This window comes from Arabidopsis thaliana, chromosome 4 (genome assembly GCF_000001735.4).
Source record: "Arabidopsis thaliana chromosome 4, partial sequence".
Taxonomy (NCBI): Eukaryota; Viridiplantae; Streptophyta; class Magnoliopsida; order Brassicales; family Brassicaceae; genus Arabidopsis; species Arabidopsis thaliana.
The window spans coordinates 12199832-12217694 of NC_003075.7; the positions used below are offsets into that span (position 1 = coordinate 12199832).

General features: G+C 34.3%; 6 protein-coding genes, 2 non-coding genes and 1 pseudogene across 9 annotated transcripts; all 9 read right to left on the reverse strand.

The window, feature by feature from the left end:
• Positions 1 to 339: 339 nt before the first annotated feature.
• AT4G23355 (carboxyl-terminal peptidase) lies at positions 340 to 2218 on the reverse strand. Its single transcript, NM_001341605.1, has 7 exons — positions 2018 to 2218; positions 1863 to 1949; positions 1543 to 1764; positions 1285 to 1443; positions 1132 to 1185; positions 889 to 1032; positions 340 to 815 (listed from the first exon to the last, which is right to left on the reverse strand). Exons 1-7 carry the CDS (start codon positions 2180 to 2182, stop codon positions 438 to 440), a joined length of 1209 nt encoding a protein of 402 aa, NP_001329052.1. The 5' UTR covers positions 2183 to 2218; the 3' UTR covers positions 340 to 437.
• An 853-nt stretch (positions 2219 to 3071) lies between these two features.
• Positions 3072 to 4997, reverse strand: AT4G23360 (carboxyl-terminal peptidase). Its single transcript, NM_118465.3, has 7 exons — positions 4797 to 4997; positions 4642 to 4728; positions 4315 to 4539; positions 4058 to 4216; positions 3888 to 3941; positions 3638 to 3781; positions 3072 to 3564 (listed from the first exon to the last, which is right to left on the reverse strand). The coding sequence occupies exons 1-7, from the start codon at positions 4959 to 4961 to the stop codon at positions 3187 to 3189; spliced, it is 1212 nt and encodes a 403-aa protein (NP_194067.3). The 5' UTR covers positions 4962 to 4997; the 3' UTR covers positions 3072 to 3186.
• Positions 4998 to 5648: 651 nt separating this feature from the next.
• Positions 5649 to 6054, reverse strand: AT4G23364 (annotated as a pseudogene). The gene has a single exon.
• Positions 6055 to 6418: 364 nt separating this feature from the next.
• On the reverse strand, positions 6419 to 8318 carry AT4G23365 (carboxyl-terminal peptidase). The gene is made up of 7 exons (NM_001341606.1): positions 8145 to 8318; positions 7978 to 8064; positions 7651 to 7872; positions 7401 to 7559; positions 7232 to 7285; positions 6982 to 7125; positions 6419 to 6908 (listed from the first exon to the last, which is right to left on the reverse strand). Exons 1-7 carry the CDS (start codon positions 8307 to 8309, stop codon positions 6531 to 6533), a joined length of 1209 nt encoding a protein of 402 aa, NP_001328209.1. The 5' UTR covers positions 8310 to 8318; the 3' UTR covers positions 6419 to 6530.
• A 753-nt stretch (positions 8319 to 9071) lies between these two features.
• AT4G23370 (carboxyl-terminal peptidase) lies at positions 9072 to 11168 on the reverse strand. Its single transcript, NM_001341607.1, has 7 exons — positions 10959 to 11168; positions 10783 to 10869; positions 10455 to 10685; positions 10213 to 10368; positions 10057 to 10107; positions 9798 to 9944; positions 9072 to 9647 (listed from the first exon to the last, which is right to left on the reverse strand). The coding sequence occupies exons 1-7, from the start codon at positions 11112 to 11114 to the stop codon at positions 9258 to 9260; spliced, it is 1218 nt and encodes a 405-aa protein (NP_001320047.1). The 5' UTR covers positions 11115 to 11168; the 3' UTR covers positions 9072 to 9257.
• A 581-nt stretch (positions 11169 to 11749) lies between these two features.
• On the reverse strand, positions 11750 to 13604 carry AT4G23373 (carboxyl-terminal peptidase; the record flags this gene model as incomplete). Its single annotated transcript, NM_001341608.1, has 7 exons — positions 11750 to 12045; positions 12339 to 12395; positions 12510 to 12560; positions 12667 to 12823; positions 12990 to 13150; positions 13247 to 13333; positions 13449 to 13604. 7 exons carry the CDS (start codon positions 13602 to 13604, stop codon positions 11794 to 11796), a joined length of 921 nt encoding a protein of 306 aa, NP_001329263.1. The 3' UTR covers positions 11750 to 11793.
• Positions 13605 to 14237: 633 nt separating this feature from the next.
• On the reverse strand, positions 14238 to 14336 carry MIR845b. Its single transcript, NR_142345.1, has one exon. It is a non-coding gene; the product is annotated as a microRNA ath-MIR845b precursor (primary transcript).
• A 499-nt stretch (positions 14337 to 14835) lies between these two features.
• On the reverse strand, positions 14836 to 16502 carry AT4G23380 (NEP-interacting protein, putative (DUF239); the record flags this gene model as incomplete). Its single annotated transcript, NM_118467.2, has 6 exons — positions 14836 to 15170; positions 15261 to 15429; positions 15536 to 15748; positions 15831 to 16061; positions 16146 to 16232; positions 16335 to 16502. 6 exons carry the CDS (start codon positions 16500 to 16502, stop codon positions 14836 to 14838), a joined length of 1203 nt encoding a protein of 400 aa, NP_194069.2.
• A 1072-nt stretch (positions 16503 to 17574) lies between these two features.
• MIR845a lies at positions 17575 to 17737 on the reverse strand. The gene has a single exon (NR_142346.1). It is a non-coding gene; the product is annotated as a microRNA ath-MIR845a precursor (primary transcript).
• Positions 17738 to 17863: the final 126 nt, after the last annotated feature.

Sequence of the window (17863 nt, forward strand, 5' to 3'; positions counted from 1 at the left end):
TCCTCTGTAGAAGATAGCTTCAGATAAAGTTGTAGTTCCTTAATCGTGTTATTAACTTGAAATAACTTGAAATACATCATGTTAACTAGAATGTGCATCATACCACAGTTCGCAGTTCTTTAATCGTGTTATTAACTTAGAGCTTCTAGTTAATAATATATATGTCGTAATAATATAGCAATGTTCCTTAATCTTATAATTACACTATTTTGCAGTTAAGAAGGAGATGTTTTTTTCTTGTACTTTGAGGTGATTTTGCACTCAATCTATGCTCAGTAAACATATTAGTTTTTGTGCTGAATGTTGTGAATTTCAAATTCTTGATTATTCATTAGAGCGCGGGTAATGCTTACATATATTACAAATCTGTGGTTTTTTTCCTATAGCCTATTTAAAAGTTTTAAGATATTTCTACTCTTTATTTTGTAGATCAATAATTACCCTATGCATCCTCCAGGACCTCCATAGTAAATAGATTTTAACCAAGGCTTATAATGATCATGAACTAATCTGGCTTTGTAACAGTTTCGACTGGTCTCATATAACTTCACTGTACCCGTTTGTGGATTAAAAACTCTTCCATCACCAAGGCTCATTTGGACGTGTCTAAAATAAGCAGATTTCTGGTAGCCCTCACTAGGCCAATGACCACTTCCCATAGGTGGACTCTTCTCTGTCACAGGGCTATACACTTGACCTCCCCAAGATGCATAACTTGCGGCGTTAGATTCTCTCCAGGACTTGAACAATGATGCTGGCCAGTATCCAACGTCTTCATCATTACATGAAATCCACCAATCTCCCTTGATTTGATCCTGTTCCCAATGTTTGAAAGATAAATCCAAATGACTTTTAAGATAAGTGATCAAAGAGATGAGTAGACTTTACCTGATACAAGGTCAAATGCAATTGATATTGTGGACCCTTATAGATGGAAAGTGGTTGAATAATGGCACCAAGTGCTATAGTCTTGCTAACTTGCACAAATCCAGGACATGACATGTCGTTGCACCCGGTATTGCTTCCATGTAACTATTAGCAGAATTATAAGCAAACATATACATAAGAGTCTCAGAAGATAAAGGAACTATTAGTGCAAGCTAGCTCTTACTGGTATAACTCAAAACTTACAGTCCAAGAGGCGTATAAACGAACATGATCACCATAGTACAGGGATGGATTCACCTGTTGTATATACATTTTTCAAAATTTTATTAACTTATAGTTGATGAGACGTATTTGCGAACATGGTCAGTTTTTGCTAAGAAACCAGAAGTGGCTTACTTTCCATCCAACTGAAATGCTGGCGAAATTTTCTTTAGCCCCTCCACCAACTGCTATGTATGCCAGACTAACTTGATCTTGCAAGATATTCGGTTTCCATACATTAATGTGTCCTCTTACTCCAGCAAAAAGATCTGGTCCAAAGGTACCTTTTGCAACCTAATATCCATAAAGAACAAAGAAACTCAGAAAACGAAAGTAGACAAGAAAAGAAAATAGTGGTTGGTATATATGGTATCAACTTATAAGGGTTCTTACATAGAATTTTCCATTTGAATTAGTGTTGTTTGTCTCTGTGAGAAAAGGTCTCGGGCCGTCGAATCCCATGGATTTCAAACGTTGTGCATGCATCAGATCTTGCATTGTAGTCCTTTTTACAATTACTGTTCCATTTGGACAGCTTATACCTTCTTGTACAAGATTAATACTCCCTGAAATGTTGTTTTCAGTGATCCATTCAGGTACTGTTGTTGGCTTTAGCTACATATACAAAGTTGGTCGTCATTCTCTAAGGAGAGTCATCATTTAATACAAAAGACAGTAGATAAAGAGAGAATTAGTTATGTATAAAACAAAACCTGAACAGAGTGGTTTTTTAGTAGATGATGATCCAATGCTAGTTGTTTGTGAATATCGATACAATCAAATATATCACCATGTTCAGTCTGTTCATAAGAAAAAGAAGTTAGATATGAAACAATAAGCATGTAAGATTAAGGAAGGCTAAGCCAACCTTAAAACTCTTGATTGCAGGCTTGTTGATAGCTTTGAGTTGTCTCTTCATTTCATTCTTTTGTGCCTTTGATGGTATTGGTCGGCGTTCCTTAGTTGCTTCAGCGGATAAAACAAGAGTGACTGTTAACAGAATCAGTAACACAAAGTGGTTGAAGGAAGCCATTGATACTATGAAAGAGGCTCTTATCTTTATTCTTTCTTCTACAAACAAGAAATGAATCAAAATGATTTATTTATAATGTTGAAAATCACATGAAAACTTAAGTTTATTGACACAATTAGTTCATGCATTTTTGTATCATTTATTATCTTTCATTCAAACAAAAAGAATATGGACTAAATGACCTTGACTTATGAATAATTAACAAAATAACATTTGACCAAAATAGTTTCCATTTGTTACAGATCTTCTGTGAGTTTTTAGTCTATATTACCATTTTGTTTTCTTCTTCTTTTTGTGTTTCTTTTTACCTTCTTCGTCACCAAAATTTAGCCATAAAAAGCTATTTCTCATTGAATTTCTCTTCTGTCTTTGCCAGAACTCATCACCAGATTCAACATCGAATCTCTTCTTTCTTTCTCCTTCTCTCTTTATCTCGTCCAATCTCTTTACCAACAGATTTATTTTTCTTAATTTATCAACAAAATTAACAACTTTTGAGAGATTTTGTTTTTTTAATGTAATTAAGAAGAAAATAAAAAATAAATGAAAATATTATGAACACATGTATAAAAGTGAAAAAACAGAGAATAGTTAATGCATAGAGATTTAAGAACATGTTAACTAGAATGTGCATCATTTCCTTGTCCTCCGTAGAAGATAGCATCAGACCAAAGTTCACAGTTCTTTAATTGTGTTATTAACTTAGAGCTTCTAGTAAATAGGTATATGTCCTAATGAGATAGCAGTGTTCCTTAATCTTATAATTACATTATTATGCAGTTAAGAAAGAGATGTTTTATTCTTATACTTTGAGGTGATTTTGCACTCAATTTATCCTCAGTAAACATATAAATTTTTTTGCTGAAAGTTGTGAATTTCTAATACTTGATTATTCATTACAGCGCAAGTAATGCTAAGATATATTTCAAATTTGTGGCTTTTTTCGTATAGCCTATTAAATAGTCTTAAGATATTGCTACTCTTTATTTCGTATAGAACAATAATTACCCTATGCATCCTCCAGGACCTCCATAATAAATAGATTTTAACCAAGGCTTATAAACCTCATGAACTAATCTGGCTTTGTAACAGTTTTGATTGGTCTGGTATAACTTCACTGTACCCGTTTGTGGATTAAAAACTCTTCCATCACCAAGGATCATTTGGAGGTGGCTAACATAAGCAGATTTCTGGAAGCCCTCACTAGGCCAATGACCACTTCCCATAGGTGGACTCTTCTTTGTCACAGGGCTATACACTTGACCTCCCCAAGATGCATAACTTGCGGCGTTAGATTCTCTCCAGGACTTGAACAATGATGCTGGCCAGTATCCAACGTCCTCATCGTTAATTGCAAACCACCAATCTCCCTTGATGTGATCCTGTTCCCAATTTTTGAAATATGAATACGAATGACTTTTAAGAGAAATGGTCAAAAAGATGAGTAAACTTTACCTGATATAAGGTCAAACGCAATTCATACTGTGGACCCTTATAGTAGGAAGTTGGTTGAATAACGGCACCAAGTGGGATAGTCTTGCTAACTTGCACAAATCCAGGACATGACATGTCGTTGCAGCCGGTATTGCTTCCATGTAACTATAAGCACAATTATAAGCAAACATATACATATAGAATTGATAAGACCCTCGGAAGATAAAGGAACTATTAGTGCAAGCTCTTACTGGTATAACTCAAAACTTACAGTCCAAGAGGCATATAAACGAGCATAATCACCGTGGTATAGCGATGGATTCACCTGTTTTATATACATATTTTCAAACTTTTGTTAACTTTAAACTCATGCAACTTATAGTTGATGAGGCGTATTAGCGAACATGGTCACTTTTTATTAAGGAACCAGAAGTGACTTACTTTCCATCCAACAGAAATGCTGGCGAAATTATCTTTAGCACCTCCACCAACTGCTATGTATGCAACACTAACTTGATCTTCCAAGATTTTTGGTCTCCATACGTTAAGGTTTCCTCTTACTCCAGCAAAAAGATCTGGTCCATAGTTACCTCTTGCAACCTAATATCCATAAAGAACAAAGAAACTCAAAAAACGAAAGTAGAAAGGAAATAAAATGGTGGTTGGTATATATACTCTCAACTTATAAGGGTTCTTACGTATAATTTTCCATTTGAATTAGTGTTGTTGGTTGTCTTTGTTAGAAAAGGTCTCGGGCCATCAAATCCCATGGATTTCAAACGTTGTGCATGCATAAGATCTTCCATTGTAGTCCTTTTTACAATTACTGTGCCATTTGGACAGCTTATACCTTCTTGCAAAAGACTAAAACTCCCTGAAATGTTGTTTCCAGTGATCCATTCAGGTACTGTTGTTGGCTTTAGCTGCATATACAAAGTCAGTAATCATTCTCTAAGGAGAGTCATCTTTTAATACAGAAGGCAATAGCTAGATAAAGAGAGTATTAATTATGTATAAAACAAAACCTGAACAGAGTGGTTTTTTAGTAGATGATGATCAAATGCTAGTTGTTTGTGAATATCGATACAATCAAATATATCACCATGTTCAGTCTGTTCATAAGAAAAAGAAGTTAGATATGAAACAATAAGCAGGTAAGATTAAGGAAGGCTAAGCCAACCTTGAAACTCTTGATTGCAGGCTTGTTGATAGCTTTGAGTTGTCTCTTCATTTCATTCCTTTCTGCCTTTGATGGTATTGCTCGGCGTTCCTTAGTTGCTTCAGCGGATAGAATAAGAGTGATTATTAACAGAATCAGTAACACAAAGTGGTTGAAGGAAGCCATTGATACTATGAAAGAGGCTCTTATCTTTATTCTTTCTTCTACAAACCAGAAATGAATCAAAATGATTTATTTATAATGTAGAAAATCACATGAAAACTAAATTTATTGACACAATTAGTTCATGCATTTTTGTATCATTTATTATCTTTATGCAAATTTAAAGAATATGGACTAAATGATATTGACTTATGAATAGTTAACAAAATAATATTTGACCATAATAGTTTCCATTTGTTACAGATCTTCTGTGAGTTTTTAGTCTATATTACCATTTTGCTTTCCTCTTCTTTTTTTGTTTTTTCTTGAAGGGTGAGTTTGCACTCAATCTATGTTCATTCGATATTTTGTGCTGAATTGTGAACTTATGAGTATTCATTAGAGCGCAAGTAATGCTTAGATATATATATCAATTATGTCAATTTTCTATTATACCCTATCTAAAAGTCTTACGATCTTGCAACTCTTTATTTCGTAGATCATTATTACCCTATGCATCCTCCAAAGTAAAAAGCTCTTAACCAAGGCTCATCATCCTCATGAACATATATGGCTTTGTAACATTTTGGTCTCCTTTCATGTACCATCATTATATCCACTTCTGGATCGAAAACTGTTCCCGAACCATCGATGATTTTGATGCCTCTCACATAAGCTGCTTTACTTAAGCATTCAATATCTTGATGATACTTGTGGCGCAAGTATCACTTTCTTGCCCACAAAACAGAGAAGAAACGATAGAGAGACTCTGTTCACCAACTTTCTCAATACAACTCGATGTTCAGACAATCGCAGCCGACCGTTACTCCATGCTTGCATTAGATCTCCAATGTTAACAACAAGGTGATCCTCACACGGATTTATATCGATCCATTTCCCTTCTTTAGACCTCATTTGAAGCCCACCAACGGAATCTTGATAGACTATTGTTATGCAGCTCATATCCTTATGCTTTCAAAGACCTTCAACGAGCTCTTCTTGCTTCTCTACGTCGTGTGGAGGTGTGTAGTTCACTAGCCTTAAGTATCCATGACAGTTGCTAAACACACTTTGGTAGAATCTTTTCCCTCATCAAGAGAATCTTTATGAGTCTTTTGAACTGGTGAATCAATTGATATACTCTCGTGAAAGAGTAGGGTAGGGGCAAGCTATGCTATTATCATCAAGACAATCTTTATGACTCTTTAGTCTTAAGGGGTTTAGAGGTAAAGAGTAGGGGCAAGCTAGGCTATGTATATGGGTATATATATTTAAGACATGATTTTTTTTTTTGTCATCATATTTAAGACATGATTAAAAGAAGCTTTTAGATGAATTTCAGACAAAAGCACAGTAGAACCCACATTTTTGGTTATCACCATGTTGGTTTTATAAAGGATGGTAATTTATGATGATTTGACTTAGGCATAAACATCAAACATATTGCAAAAAAAGTTGTGAAGATTCATGGAAACTTTATTATTCGTACAGAGCGCAAGTAATGCTTAGATATATTTCAAATATGTGGTTTTTTTCCTATAGCCTATTTAAAACTTTTAAGATATTGCTACTCTTTATTTCGTAGATCAATAATTACACTATGCATCCTCCAGGACCTCCATAGTAAAAAGATTTTAACCAAGGCTTCTTAGCATCATGAACAAATCTGGCTTTGTAACAGCTTCGCATGGTCTCATGTAACTTCACTGTACCCGTTTGTGGATTAAAAACTCTTCCATTAACATTAATGATTTGGAGGTTGCTAACATAAGCAGATTTATGGAAGCCCTCACTAGGCCAATGACCACTTCCCATAGGTGGACTCTTCTCTGTCACTGGGCTATACACTTGGCCACCCCAAGATGCATAACTTGCGGCGTTAGATTCTCTCCAGGACTTGAACAATGATGCTGGCCAGTATCCAACGTCCTCATCATTACATGCAAACCACCAATCTCCCTTGATTTGATTCTGTTCCCAATTTTTGAAAGATGAATCCAAATGACTTTTAAAAGAAGTGATCAAAAAGATGAGTAGACTTTACCTGATACAAGGTCAAACGCAATTCATACTGTGGACCCTTATAGATGGAAATTGGTTGAATAATGGCACCAAGTGCTATAGTCTTGCTAACTTGCACAAATCCAGGACATGACATGTCGTTGCAGCCGGTATTGCTTCCATGTAACTATTAGCACAATTATAAGCAAACATATACATATAGAACTTATAAGACCCTCAGAAGATAAAGAAAATATTAGTGCAAGCGCTTACTGGTATAACTCAAAACTTACAGTCCAAGAGGCGTATAAACGAACATGATCACCATGGTATAGAGATGGATTCACCTGTTGTATATACATATTTTCAACTTTTGTTAACTTTAAACTCATGCATCTTATAGTTGATGAGGCGTATTAGCGAACATGGTCACTTTTTGCTAAGGAACGAGAAGTGACTTACTTTCCATCCAACTGAAATGCTGGCAAAATTTTCTTTAGCACCTCCACCAACTGCTATGTATGCAACACTAACTTGATCTTGCAAGATTTTTGGTGACCATATGTTAATGTTTCCTCTTACTCCAGCAAAAAGATCTGGTCCATAGTTAGCTTTTGCAACCTAATATCCACAAAGACCAAAAAACTCAGAAAATGAAAGTAGAAACTAAAAATGGTGGTTGGTATACTCTCAATTTATAAGGGTTACTTACGTAGAATTTTCTATTGAAATTAGTGTTGTTTGTCTCTGTGAGAAAAGGTCTCGGGCCGTCGAATCCCATGGATTTCAAACGTTGTGCATGCATAAGATCTTGCATTGTAGTCCTTTTTACAATTACTGTTCCATCTGGACAGCTTATACCTTCTTGTAGAAGACCAAATGATCTCCCTGAAATGTTTCTATTGATCCATTCAGGTACACTTGTAGGCTTTAGCTGTATATATACGTCAATGTGTTCACAAATTACATCATTCTCTAAGGAAATATTCATCTTTTATTGAAAAGAAAGGAGATAAAGAGAAAATTCTGTATAAAAAACCTGAATAGAGTGGTTTTTGAGTAGATGATGATCAAATGCTCGTTGTTTGTGAATATCGATACAGTCGAATATATCACCATATTCAGTCTGTTCATAAAAAGATAAATAAAATATTAATCAGGTATGAAACAATATAAGCATGGAAGAAGAAGGAAGGCTAAACCAACCTTCAAACTCTTGATTGCAGGCTTGTTGATAGCTTTGAGTTGTCTCTCCATTTCTTTTCTTTCTGCCTTTGATGGTATTGGTCGGCGTTCCTTAGTTGCTTGAGCGGATAAAATAAGAGTGACTGTTAACAGAATCAGTAACACAAAGTGGTTGAAGGAAGTCATATTGATTATTCTTTAAAATACAGGCTCTTGTCTTTATTCTTTCTTCTGCAAATAATGAATCAAAAGGATTTTAGTTATAAATTTATAATGTAGAAATCATTTAGGAAGTACTAAATCACTTGTGACATTTGATTTAAAATGAATTAACAAAATAACCCTTGACCAAATGTTTTCTACACTAAATTCATTGACACAATATAACTAATTAGGTACTAAATCACATTCAAACTAAATTTATGGACACATTTAGTTAATTAAGTACTAAATCACATGAGACCTTTGACTTGAAAGAATTAACAAAATAACTTTGACCAAGTAGTTTCCATTTTCTACCAAACCTTTTTGGAAATTTCTTTTAAGAAAATTGCATGCGTTTTTGCAAATATAGCATGTTATTTCAAATTAACACATGACTTTTCCACAAGAGATGTACACAATCACTTAAAACTATGTTACAACTAGCACGGGCGTTGTTGTAAAAACAAGATAATAGAGAGATAGTTTAGTATTTACTCCACCCAACAAAATGTTATTTGCTAATATGTTTGGCACAAGGCTATTATTCTCTTCATTTATTTTGATTCTATGGTTAGTTACTAATATTACCCAAAAATCAATCTAATTCAATTGATCATAGTTTTATTAAAACTTTCATATTTTTATTTACAAATAATTTAGCAATGGTTTTAGCGGTCTAAAATGAAATTATATTACAGTAAAGTGTTTTTAACCTTTCCATAGAATATTATCAATAGAGGATGATTGCATAATTTGCATTAATGATATTCACATAATCTTGGGCTTATGTAACGGTTACAGAAATTTGGAAGACATTCTTGTATTTCTGTTATTCTTTCGAAAACAAGGTCCAAGTTTTATTTTTCAACTTAAAAAGTGAAAAAACTGAGGATACTTGATTAATGCGGAGAGATCTTAAGAACACGATAACTAGAATGTGCATCCTCCTGGTCCTCCGTAAAAGATAGCGTCATCCCAAACATGACCAAACAATGGTTGGTCCTTTTTGACTTTGTAACAATTCGGGGTGCTTGAGAATGTCTTTAGAGTATCAAGTGGTGGAGTCATACCTTCCGATCCAAGATCATTATATACTACAAAATCATTCATATAGGCTACTTTCGTGTAACTTTTCTGTTGTGGGAAATGTCCACTTCCCATGCTTGGACTCTTCTCTTTCACTGGACTATATACTTCTCCTCCCCATGAGGCCAAGCTTCCTCCATGGCCTAAACCAACATCTGTGAACAATGATTTTGGCCAGTATCCAACATAATTATTATTGAACGCCACCAACCACCAATTTCCTGTAATATGATCCTGCTTAAACAAGCACGGTTACTTATAGAATCAAAGGACTAGAGAAACAGCATGAACATTCTCATTAACAAATACCCTCAAGTTTTGGTGGAATTGGCTAATATCATAAAACTTCTCATATAAGCAAATTTGTTTGGAAGTTGATGCTACCTTATACATGTTGATGCCTACTTCGTATTGTTTGCCACCGTAAGTGGAAACTGGTTGAAGAAGGTAACCTAGTGGGATATCAGTGCTTACTTGTACAAAGCCAGGACATAATGTATTGTAACAACCTGTCTTGTTAAACCCATCTGCCTGTTTCGAAATCAAAGGGACATATACAAATCATGGCGAGACACAACATGAAAATACCAAAAAAGAGGTCAAATGTATTATTGTAAATCTCTTTAGAGGTTTAAGATCTTACTGTCCAATATGTGTATAAGCGGCTGTGATTCTTGTTTAGCCATTGGTACACCTGAGCGATATTTTGGAATATGTATATTTGGTAAATTTTCTATATCTTCACCATGGATGAGTGCAATTCAGAGAAAGCGAGGGAAAACACAAGATTATGACTTACTATCCATCCAGCTCTAATGCCTTGAAACTGTTCATTTGATCCTGCAGAGATAGTGATACTTGCAAGACTGAATTGATTAGGTGAAACTTCGGGTTCCCAGATGTTAAGATTTCCCTTTGCTCCATAATGAAATTTTTTGTACTGAGCCACAGCAAACTATAATACAAAGAGAATAATAAGGAGAGAAAAGTGATTAATGCTCAATGTATATATATATAGGGATGTATTAGCCTGGTTCATACATGATAACCAGATAGATCAATGTTCTTGCTCTTTGAAGAAACATATCTTGAAGATTTGAAGCCCATGGATTTCAAACTCTGAGCTTGTATAAGATCTTCCAGTGTGGTCCTCTTAACAATCACGGTTCCAAGTGGACAACTTATACCATCTCGTCTAAACGGGAAGGAACCACCTTTCTCAGAATTGTTGTTATTATTTATGGTCCATTTAGGTATAGTCGTAGGCTTCAACTACACATCATATTCCAATCCATTCATAAAATAAGCTCTTCATTAAGAACTTTCAGTCGAATTAGGGATCGGAACTAATTCTTATATGGGATAAAACCTGAATAGAATGGTTTATGAGTAGAGGATGATTAAAGGCTAGCTGCTTGTGAATGTCTATGCAATCCAATGTATCGCCATGTTTAGTCTACAGAATTGCAAACAGAAATAAACTTGATTTGTTCTGAAAAAAATGCGACCATTCTATGATTATACCATATTTTTTGAAAGGCTTACCCGAAAACTCTTGATCGCAGACTTATTGATATAGTTGAGTAAACTCTCCAACGTGTTTTCCTCCTCTTCCAATGGTTTTGTTCTGTAACTCTCAGTAACTATAATTAGAGCTATTGCTGAAAAAGTTAGCATAAGAAATTTTTCATAGGAATTCATGGCAACTAATAAAACTCCCAAGGAACCAAGACTATATATTAACTATCTTTTCACACACAAAAAAAAAAAAAAAAAATGTTTGATGCACAACAACTATATAATGGTGTCAGATTAATCTAAAGACCATAAAAATCAATAAAGATCCTATGTAGAATGACTGGCAAGTGGCTCTCTTGCTATTAGCTTTCTGTTGATTCTAATAAAAGTCTTTTGCAAACTTTTAAGACTTTTTTCCTTTTTACCTTTTTACCTTTTTCTAAGCTCACAAAAAAACTTATCAGATCTCCAATAATTAAATTCTTTGTTTACTTTTATCTATGACAAAAGCTCTGCTTTGTGAAAAAAAAATTACTCGAAGTCCAAGATATAAGTCAATCTTTTGAACATCGTAGTGTATTGACATTCCTGGATACCTTTCTCTAGTTTCAAAAGAAAAATTTAGGAGATTAATTTCCCCACTTTAACCCCCAAAAAAAGTAGAAGAAACATGTACTGAAGTAATTTTGCATATTAGCTAAACCTTATTACAAGCAAACAAATTGTTTTTGAAAAAAGGACACTACGAAGTAGCTCCAACAATATCTTCCAGCATAATTGTTTCAATTCTTCCACCAAAACATATGTACTATATTTCAACTTAAAAATGAAAAACTAAATAGAGATCTTAAGAACATGGTAACTAGAATGTACATCCTCCTGGCCCTCCAAAGAAAATAGCATTAGCCCAAAGTTCACCCATACCTGGTTTCTTTATGGCTTTGTAACAATTTGGGGTGCTTGAAACTGTTTTTAGAGAATGAAGTGGTGGACCCATCGAACCTTCCAATTTAATATCTTCGATTAGTTCAATACCACTCACATAGGCTGCTTTCTTGAAACCCTCTTGTGGGAAATGTCCACTTCCATGCTTGGACTCTTCTCTTTCACTGGACTGTATACTTCTCCTCCCCATGATACTAAACTTGCTCCATGGGCTAAACCAACATCTGTGAACAATGAATTTGGCCAATATCCAACATAATTATTGAACGCCATCAACCACCAATTTCCTGTAATATGATCCTGTTTAAACAGACGCAGTTATTTATACATTCGAAATGACTAGAGAAGCAAAATTTTGGTAGTTGATGCTACCTTATATATGTTGATGTTTATTTCTTATTGTTCGCCACTGTAAATAGATATTGGTTTAAGAAGTAAGCCTAGTGGGATATCAGTGCTCACTTGCACAAAGCCAGGACATAATGTATTATAGCATCCTGTCTTCTTAAATCCATCCGTCTATATGAGTCAAATGATAGAACATGTATAAATGATGATATCCACAACATGAGAATATCAAAAATGTCAAGATGGATTTTATATTAAAGCTCTTTAGAGATTTTGAGAACATACAGTCCAGTAGGTGTATAAGCGAGTGTGATTCCGGTTTAACCATTGGTACACCTGAGGATATTTTTGAGTGTGGGTTTTGGTAATCTTTTTTTACTTTTCACCATTGATAAAAAAAAAAATTAGAGAAAGCAAGGGACAACACAAGATCTTGACTTACTATCCATCCAGCTCTAATGCCTTGAAACTGTTCATTTAAGCCGCTAGAGATAAGCATACTTGCAAGACTGAATTGAGTAGGTGAAACTTCTGGTTCCCAAAGATTAAGGTTTCCTCTTGCTCCATAATGAGAATATTTGTACTGAGCCAACCGCAAACTAGAATCAAAGAGAAAATATAAGAAGAAAGAAGTGATTAATGCTTCATTGTATGTGGGAAATTCAAATTTCTCTATGTGACAGATGTACTAGCCAGATTAATACATGAAAACCAGTCAAATCAATGTTCTTGCTCTTTGAAGAAAGAGATATTGAATCTTTGAACCCCATGGCTTTCAAACGCTGATCTTGTATAAGATCATTCGGTGTGGTTCTCTTAACAATCACGGTCCCAAGTGGACAACTTATGCCATCTTGTCGAAGCGGTACGGGACGAGAATCATTATTATTAGTTATGTTCCATTTAGGTATAGTTGTAGGCCTCAACTGCACATCATATTTCAATCAATTCATAAATAAACTCCTCTTTTTTAAAAAATATACTCGAAGTAGGGAACTTCTATAATATAGACATGCATAAACCTGAATAGAATGGTTTTTGAGCTGAGGATGATCAAATGCGAGCTGCTTGTGAATGTCAATGCAATCCAATATATCACCATTTTCAGTCTACAGAATTGAAAAAAGCAATCAACTTGATTTGATATGTAAACAATATGATTCTAGCCGCATGAAAACCATAACTTACGAACATGTTATCCGATTTTTCAAAAGACTAATTTACCTGAAAACTCTTGATTGGAGGTTTATTGATATAATTGAGTAACCTATCCAACTCGTTTTCATCATCTTCTAGTAAGATTTGTCCGCGACTCTCTGCAACTAGAATGAGAGATACCGCTAAAAAGGTAAGCAGAAGAAGCTTATCAAAAGAAATCATGGCAACCAATTGATGTAACTATAAAGATTCAAAGGCACTCTTAATTATATGGTTGTCAAAAGTATATATGGTGTCACATTAATCTAAGACCATTAATTAATATTAACAAACAATCTATATACCATTATAATGAGTGGCAAGTGGCCTTCTTTCTATCCCCCTTATTATGGATTCTAAATTTCTAATAAGAGTCTTTAGCAACCTTTAGTATACATAAACTTTAGAACAAGAATTAAAGTATTCATTTACCTTTTTCTAAGGTCACAAAATAAAAACTTGACAAATCTCAAGAATTAAAGTCTTTGTTTACCTTTTTCTATGCAAGACACGAAAGGGTATTTTTTGAAGAAAAAGAAATATAAGCCAAATCCAAGATATAAGTCTAACCTTGAGCATCGCAGTGTATTGAACATTTACGGATAACAAATCAAATTTAGAGCTCCATATATAACATTGTCGGCTCTCCAAACACGGAAAAGTTTGTTCGGTCTGAATCCAAAACTCATGGCCTAACTTCTTGTAAAATTCTTGGGTAAAAACCCCCAAAGTTCTAGATCAATTCAAATCTAGGAGGAAACTGAAGCATTTAAAGAACTGACTACGAGAAATTGGGGAAAATAAATCTAAAAGCAAAATCGATGTTTCCATTGCATCAATTTGGTATCAGAGCGACGCTTAGTTATTATACATCATGCGTTGCTCTGATAGCAATTGACGTGATGGAAACCGACTGATGGAATTGTAGAACCCTAATTAGTGGAAAGCTCTGTATGTATATATATATTGGTAGAAAAGATTGACGAAATCCTAACCCTAGAAAGAACAACTTTTTTACTGCTGTATATTTTTTTTTTTCCTTTTTTAAAAAACTCTTATATGTTTTTACCGTATCTATGTGAAAATCAAAAACAAAATTTAACAATTAGGAGAGAAAAATAGTTAGCAAGAAATTTATTGATTTGCTTAGAAGTTCTAGTCAATAGCAATTATACTTTATGTCCTACTTATAATGCAGTTTCTTAATCTTATAATTATGATTTTTGTAGACAAGAAACGTATGTCCAATGCTCAATAAACATATACTGAAAGTTCTGAAATTGGTTTAGTTTATTTTGATTATTTATAAAAGCATAAGTAGTGCTAAGATATGGTTAAAATTTGTAAAATTTTCTCATATTAGCCTAATCTATAACTTAAGATATTGTAACTCTCCAGTTCATAGATTATTGCCTTAGCATCCTCCAGGACCTCCAAAGTAAACAGCTCTTATCCAAGGTTCATCTTCATCATGAACAAACTTGGCTTTATAACAATTTGGACTGCTCTCATGTGTCTCTATAGTGTAGATTTGTGGAATCAAAGCTTCTCCCTTACCATTCATGATATGTATATTGTTTACAAAGGCTGCTTTTCCGAAACCTTCCTTAGGAAAATGCCCACTGCCCATGATTGGACTCTTTTCTGTCTTTGGACTGTACACTTGACCTCCCCAAGATGCAAGATCTGCTCCTTTCACTAAGCCTGACGCTATGAACAATGACTGTGGCCAATACCCAACATTCACACCTCCAAATATAAGCCACCAATCCCCCGTGACACGATCCTGTTCGCGATATTATAAGATGAATATCTAAGTGACTTAAAAGATGAGATCACCAGAGACTCTGGAGGTAACTACCTGATGCAAGCTTAAGTCCATTTCTTTTTGTGTGCCATTATAAACAGAAATTGGTTGAAGAAGGACACCAAGTGGTATCCTCTTGCTGACTTGCACGAATCCAGGACATCTTATGTCGTAGCAGCCTGTCTTATTATATCCATCTGCCTGTTTAAATCAATATTTAATTACCATATATATCTCACTAAGACCATGCCAAGTTAGAAAAAAAAAAACATAAGCGTAAACTTTCAAGTGGTTACTCAAAACTTACAGTCCAGTAAGTGTATAAGTGAATGTGATCTTGGTATAACAACGGATTCACCATCCATCCAACTGAAATGCTGGCGAGCTGTTCTATTTTAGGACCGCCTGCAATCGCCATGGTTGCAAGACTAACTTGATCATGTGACACTTGTGGATCCCAGAGGTTAATGTTTCCTGTTACTCCAGCAACGTTGTCATAGTCATAGTCGGCTGTTGCAAACTAAATATCCATAGAGAATGAAGAAATTAAGAAAATGGAAACAGAGTAATTGTATTTTATACTGTGAATTAAGGATTCTTACATGATGTCCACTTAAATCAATGTTACTTCCCTGGCTAAGGACATGTCTAGGGATATTGAAACCAATGGATTTCAAATGTTGCGAGTTTATAAGATCTTGGATTGTAGTCCTTTTAACAATTACTGTCCCATGTGGACAACTTATTCCCTTTAGCTGAAGCTGCATAGGACCAACTTTTTGTCCTTTGTTGTCGTATGTGATCGGCCATTTAGGTACACTTGTTGGCTTTAGCTGCATATATACGCCAAGGAGTTCACAAAGTCATTCTCTAAAGAGCTTTAGTTTATGTATAAAGAATTTGATAAACCTCAAAACCTTAACAGAGTGGTTTCTTAGCAGATGGTGATCAAAGGCTAGTTGCTTGTGAATGTCTATACAATCGAATATTTCAACTTGTTCAGTCTATTCAAAAAGGGAAAGTTGAAAAAAGGTTAATGTATACTCATAAAAACTTATGTCATGTTTCTTAGTTAGCATGTATGAAGAAGGAAAGGCTAAGCCCACTTTGAAACTTTTGATAGCAGGTTTGTTGATAGCTTTGAGTTGCCTCTCCATTTCTTTCTTCTCTTCTTCCGATGGAATCCCCCGGCTTTCATGAGCTGCTTCAGAGACTAATACAAGAGAAATTGTTAACAGAATTCGTAACACAAGGTTTTTATTGGAGGAATCCATTGTGTATAAAAAATGGTTATCCAAAAGTCAGAGGCTCTTATCTTTCTTATGTAAATGAACAAATGAATCAAAAGAATCAGTTATAGTGAATGAACAACTTACAAGCAAAATGCTGAGAAGAACTCACAGACAAGTGGCTTATACTTTTTTCATGGAATCATATTAATAAAGAGTGAATAAATTAATGAATAGTTAAAGGTTCCAGAAAATTAAAAGGAGAAGATCTGAGATTAAACTCTTCATATTAATACTGAGAAATAAACGTATCTACCTCTCTGCTAAAGCAAACAGAAAAGTTCTAAAAGAAATCTATAAAGTAAACAATCATAATCTCTTAAACATAATTGATTGTATTTATCTGTATCAATCTAAAATAAGAAAAAGGGAAGTGGAAATCAAAAGGCTTAAAGATCAGACCATCTAATTTCTGATTTTCATCTCAAAATAAAAAAGTTAATGCAAAAAGATCATACTAGAATGTGCATCCTTAAGGTCATTCATAGAACATAGATTTAGACCAAATAAATTAACCCAACAACTTGTGTAGTTAAGACTTCTTAAGAACATAGAGATGTAAATTCTTAAGTGCGAGTTATTAGCAAATTCTAAAACACTTTTCTCTTCTTGTATACTTGTGCTGACTTAGGTGTCTCAAAGAGAAGGATTTGATGAAACAAAAATTAATCGAAAGGAACTCAGACTCATATAAACTATGAAGAACAAGAATTTCAAATGTGGTTTACAAATAAGTTTACATTTTATAGAAAAATATGTAAACTCAGTCTAAACGAGATATAATTTGACAAAGAACGTAGCAATTCAATGACCTAAAATTGAAAAAGAAATCTAAAACTAATAAACACAAAAAGAAAACTTCTAGATCTTCAAGACGACACAAAAGTGCTATTTTGTGAAAAAAAAGAAAATTATATAGCCTAAGTCTTAGATATATGTAAGATCGATCCAATCATGAAACTCTGCTCCAAGAAACTAAGGGAGAAACATACCGTCCTCTTTAGAAATCTCATGAATTAGTTAACTTGTGTCGTCTTCTTAAGACATAGAAGCGTTAACAACAAGGTAAAAGGAAACACGGAATCAGGCAATATCGATGTTTCCATAGCATCAATTGGTATCAGAGCCGCACAAATTCTTCATAGGCGTGGCTCTGACAGCAATCGACGTGATGGAAACGCAGCGACGGAACTATTGAGAAATCGTGCAATCCCTTATCTGCTTATATATAGCTCTAAATATAGTTCTAGAGGAGATTAATCAAAACCCTAACCCTGACAAATGCAGCCGCCTTTTTAACCAAAAAAAAAGCCCAACTTAAAATCAAATTAACAATTAGGAAGAAA